General features: G+C 36.4%; 1 protein-coding gene across 1 annotated transcript; it reads right to left on the reverse strand.

Moving 5' to 3' along the window:
* Positions 1 to 4222: 4222 nt before the first annotated feature.
* On the reverse strand, positions 4223 to 4741 carry LOC124972676 (ferritin light chain-like). The gene has a single exon (XM_047537180.1). The coding sequence runs from the start codon at positions 4739 to 4741 to the stop codon at positions 4223 to 4225; it is 519 nt and encodes a 172-aa protein (XP_047393136.1).
* Between the last annotated feature and the right edge of the window lie 788 nt (positions 4742 to 5529).

Raw genomic sequence — 5529 nt, forward strand, 5'->3', positions numbered from 1 at the left:
GCTGAAAATCGAACCCAGTGCCTCACACATGCTAGGCAAGCCCTCTACCACTGAGCCACAACCCAGCCCACTTTTACAATTCTTCAGCAATTTAGTTTAGAGGTTACAGAGTACATTGTTGCTTTGTCCAAATATTCTCTATAGTTCTGGATAGTACAGAAACTCTTGAATATTTGAAGTCTTCTAACTCCATGTATTCCCCTTCTGAATGACATTTTCAAGATTTTTTTTCTATTATCAAGGTCTCTCCCTCTCTCTCTCTCTCTCTCTCTCTCTCTCTCTCCCCCTCCCCCTCCCCCCCTCTCTCTCTTCCTCTCCCTCTCTCCCTCTCTTCCTCCCCCTCCCTTCCTCTCCAGTAATCTACCTATCTGTCTTTCTCTAAGTATATTTTCAATCCCCAAAGATATTAGTACAGGTATTAAATCAGTCAGTATTTATTTAGATTCACCCCCGTGTTTTATTGTTTTTCATTCCTACTGTATCTCTCAATTTCTGAGATTTTTTTCCTTCAGTTGTAAATACATGTTCACCAGGTTTCCCCCCACCCCATGTGTTTATTTACTCAAGGGAAAAATCTGTTTTTCTGTTTTTGCAAGTTTTTAAAAAATTTTTGATTCCCATTTGTCTGTCTCAGAAATAACATAGACAGTTATTTTAAGATATTCTTCCATTGTCTTGTATAATATTATTATTTTTCCAATGAAAATTATCTAATTTTCATTTCTTTTGGTTTTTTGTAAAAATTTTCATTTTGTGCTGGTCTTAAGAAATTTTGCTATGAAATGCTTAAGTGTGGATTTATTATTTTCTTTCCTTGAATTTTGTATTGACTCTTGAATCTATAGCTTAATATTTTTAAATAATTTTAGAATTTCTCACTTTTTATTGCTTTAAATATTTGTTCTCCACTTTTCCTCTTTTTCTGATACTCCATATCTATTACATTAGATCTATTTTACTGGATCCCTTATCTACTTTATATATATATGCATATGTATGTGTTTTATATGTACATATATGTTTGTGTATACATAAATGCACATATGTACACATGTATAGGTACACATATATGTATATGTGTGTGTATATGTCCACATATGTTACATATCTAGGTACATTCATACATGTGTATATATATGTATATATGTATATCCATACGCATAGACATATACACACATACATGCATATACATGTACATATATACACACACACATTGTTTTATTCTGGTAGTTTCCCTATGACCCATTTTCTACTTTATGTACTCCATCTTAAGATCTATGTAGTCTTCTGTTTGACAATCACATTGAGCTCTGAATTTCAAGCAATTTCTTTTTCATTTCTCACATCTGTTTTAATGTTATTAATTATCCTTTTAAATCCTCAATCTTGTTTTGAATTTCCTTAAATATATTAAGTGTATTTTTTTTAAAGTCTGCGCATGATATTTCCATTGTGTAGATCCCATGGATCTATTTCTATTGTCTGTTATTTTTCTTAGTCTTATCATCACCTATTCCTGATTATTTTCAATTGATTGATGCACCTTTTTAAAGAACTGTGATAATATTTAGATATCTATATTTATATTTTCTTCCAGAAGAAACCATTTGTGTTTTAATTCTTTTTTATTGGTTAGTAATGAGAAACCCCATCACTTATTACTTTGTAATTTCTTCCCTAATTTCATATGTTTATTCTTCCTCATGCATTTAGCACCATTTTGGAAATTTATAATGGATTACATTGCATTTATTGATTTATTTAGGGATATCTGACATTGTTTTACCAGGATTTTATTAGCCTATGAGTGCCTGATTTGAAAGTCATGATAATTTTGGCCCTCTTTTTAAATTTTTTATATCATTTATTTTTATCTTCATGAGATTTTACCTAGAAATAAACTTAATTTTTCATTTTCACCATCAAGCAGGCTAATAAATGGAGCCTTTTAAAAATATTGTGCATGCCTTTTTCTTATTTTATGTTTTTTAAATTAGAAATCGGTGTTAAGTTTTATTCACATCGTTCCTTATATTTTTTCCTCATGCTAATATTTATTTTACATCTACTAGTTGCAAGATAGCTTTGTAATTTAGGCATCAAACTGGATAAAAGAGGGTGAAATAATTTTTAAACTTTAATGAAGCTTATAGTCTACATTAGTCAAGTATCCTTGCAAGAAGCAGACAACATATTCAAAAGGGGGTAATTTCAGATTTTATGGAGAGCAGCCTATTTACAGATGCAGGGTCAAAGAAAACCAGCAAGAGGTGTGAAAGCATACCTGAATAAGCAAGAATGGAAGGCTTACTGTTGTAGGCTAGAAGGGACAAATGGAGGCAATGCTTTCTGGAACCTAAACTGAAAACTAGGAGAGTTTTGAACACAGGAGCTATTTACAGAGAAACCCAGTCCCTGCAAACTGCAGCCCACCTGGGAGGGAAGCAAAGGAATGAATCCTTCAACCTCTCTTCTTTTACTCTCACGTATTTTGCCAGTATCTTACTTTGGCCAGATCTAGTTGAAAGCCAGAGGTCAAGGAAGCCCCAGCAAGCCAGGTTCCTGGAAAACAGAACAAGATGGAAAAGGATAGGAAGGTGATTTTAGAGACAAATGTAGATTAGCCAGCAGATAATATATGGAAACTGGCATTTAGGTAGGCAGATATTAAGTACTATGAAAGAAAAAGTGCCGGCTGGCATGGGAAATGTCAGCAGAGGGATCTCTGATTTGCTGCTCCATAGCATCTCTTGGACACTCTTCCCTACCTGTTCTGATCCTCTCAGGTCTGTGTCTGCCTCTGTACTCATGTTCAGTAATTTCAAAAGGAATTTCATATGGAAATTTTCAAACACACACAAAAACACAGAGAGAAGGGTTCAATTAGTTACTATGTACCTGTAACATACCTTCAACAATTATCACTACTTAAAAATCCTAATTCTTCTATCTCCTACTACTATTTTTAGTTTTATTTTTGAGGAGAGGTTAAAACACATCCAAGTATCATGTCATTTTACCAGAAAATACAGAAATACACATCTCTAGTTCTGAAGGGTAGTTAGAATGATTTTGCAGAATCAACATACCATCATTACACCTAACAATATTAACTAATCTAAGATAATTTAATTTTCATACATATATGTGTGTGTGTGTATATATATTTATATATATTTTGTTGTAGATGGACACAATAACTTTATTTCATTTATCTTTATGTGGTATTGAGGTTTGAACCCAGGGCCTCACACTTACTAGGCAAGCACTCTACCACTGAGCCATGACCCCAGCGACCAAAATTTAATTCTTTAATACCAAATACCATGTATACTCAAATTTCCCTGGTTCTCTCAAGTGTATATATATAAAAAAATTATATATATATATATATATATATAATTTTTTTTGCTTATATAATTCTATTCATTTACTCTGAGTGGACTATAAATTTGGACCTCAGTTTTCTAGTAGGCAATCAGAAAAGGAAACTTAATTAGTTACATCATTTAGTGTTCATTAAACCAAAACAAACTAATCACCCAAGTGGAACACTGTTATTTCTAACAGTAAGTCCAGACCAAAATTTATCAAGAGGCTTCATAAAAGTCCAGTGCATGTTGTTACCGTCAGTGTAATCAGCAGCAGTCCAATAGGAGATGCAAAGATAACTTTCACAGGACTTCTTGGGTTCCTCAGAATAGGAAGATGGCATCACACCAAATTGAATATCAGCATAGTTATTGTGAATTTGGCAGTTTCGGGGGTGTCCAATATGATGTAGTCCAGATAGTCCACTCTCTGTTTTGCTAGGCCAAATCAGGAATACATTTTAGAGTCATTCCAATACTTAGAATAGTTTCAGAGAAATTGCCAAACCTCCAACACCGTATGCAATACTCATAAATAAGGTGAGTGTGGATGGCTCGTTGGATCCTCGAAGTCCACAAGTGACTCAGAAACGTTAAGAACAGACTACAAATTAAACAGACTAAAAATTCTGCATGCTCTTCTGAATACTTACTTTTTCATCTTAGCCTAACTATACCCCTTCTCTCAGCAAAAATAACTTTTTTTGTTTCCGTTTAATCCACGGCTTGAGCGGGCACTTCTGGGTGGTGAGATGCTGTCTCTTGGCTGGAGCTAGAGACACAGGCAGACATCCCGAGGTCAGGGGAGCACACAGGAACCGCTCCAAAGCCGCTGGGCCCCAGGACTCCTCCTAGTCACCCTTGAGGGTGAGCTTTCTGAAGAGGTACTCGCCCAGGCCCGCATCTGGGCCAGCCAGCCTGCGGAGATTGGTCAGATGCTCACCCAACTTCTTGATGAGTTTCACCTCCTGGTCTAAGAAGTGGCTCTCCAGAAAAAAGCAGAGTTGGGGGTCTGTGTTGACCAAACCCAGGGCGTGAAGATCCAAAAGAGCCTGGTTCAGATTCTTCTCCAGGATGAGGGCAGCTTCCACGGCATCCAGGCAATCATGCCACTCCTCTTGGGTCAGCTTCTGCCCACCCTGGCAGAGGGAGCGGTCACTGAACTTGTTTTGCATCAGGAGGCGACAGGTGCCCTCATACTTCTCCTCAGCCAACTTGAAGAAGAAACCGCCCTCCAGAGCCATGCGGTTACCTTTGAAATAGAAGCCCAGGGAGAGGTAGGTACCGGAGGTCTGCAGATGCATGTTGATCAGGCGATCGAGGGCAGCCTGCACCTCACGGGTATAACTCTGGTGGCCCTGGGTGCTCATGGCTGGGTGGCAAGATGGAGCTAAAAGCAAAATCTGGTGTTGGCTGAAGTATATATATTTTTTTATTTTCAGTTTGTTTTAATCAGGATCCAAACAAGATCTAGATATTACCTTTGGTTTTATATTTCCTAAGTTTCTTTTATTCTAACTATGCCCATTCTCAGTTCTCATAAATCAGATCATGCAATTGGTTGAGGGTGAAACCATGTCTTTGTCCTATAGACAATCCTACATTCTGGTTTTGACAGATTTCTTCCTCATGACATCATTTAATGTGTTTTATCCCTGGTATTTCCCATAAACTTGTAGGTAGCATGAGAGACCTAACTGTATTTTGGTACAATTTGGGGCAAGAACATTTAGTGAGTGATGGTGTATGCTTCCTATTACGTCACATCTGGAAGCACATAATGTCTCGTTATAGATTGTCCTACTTTCAGTAATGTAAACTATCATTGCCAGTTCAGGTGATGTCAGTCTGATTCTTTGATCATTAAATTTCTCATTAACATTTCTCCTAATATTTTTAGCATTAATTGATTATTGTTGCCAAGATGTATTATGCCCTTGGGGTTATGAAATAGAGATTTTTCTCATTTTACAATTCCTCCTGAAGTTATTGGTTGTAACTTTTCTATTTAGAAGAATTACCCCTCAATGATTTTATTTGGCTACCTTAATTTGCAGTTCATCTGGAAGGGGGTGATGGATGCTTACACTTTCTTGTTTTTATTCACCAAGTTTCAGGATAATGGGTTGATGCCCTAGAAACTTCCAATAGTATCTAA

Source organism: Sciurus carolinensis, chromosome X (assembly GCF_902686445.1).
Source record: "Sciurus carolinensis chromosome X, mSciCar1.2, whole genome shotgun sequence".
In the NCBI taxonomy this organism is placed as follows: Eukaryota; Metazoa; Chordata; class Mammalia; order Rodentia; family Sciuridae; genus Sciurus; species Sciurus carolinensis.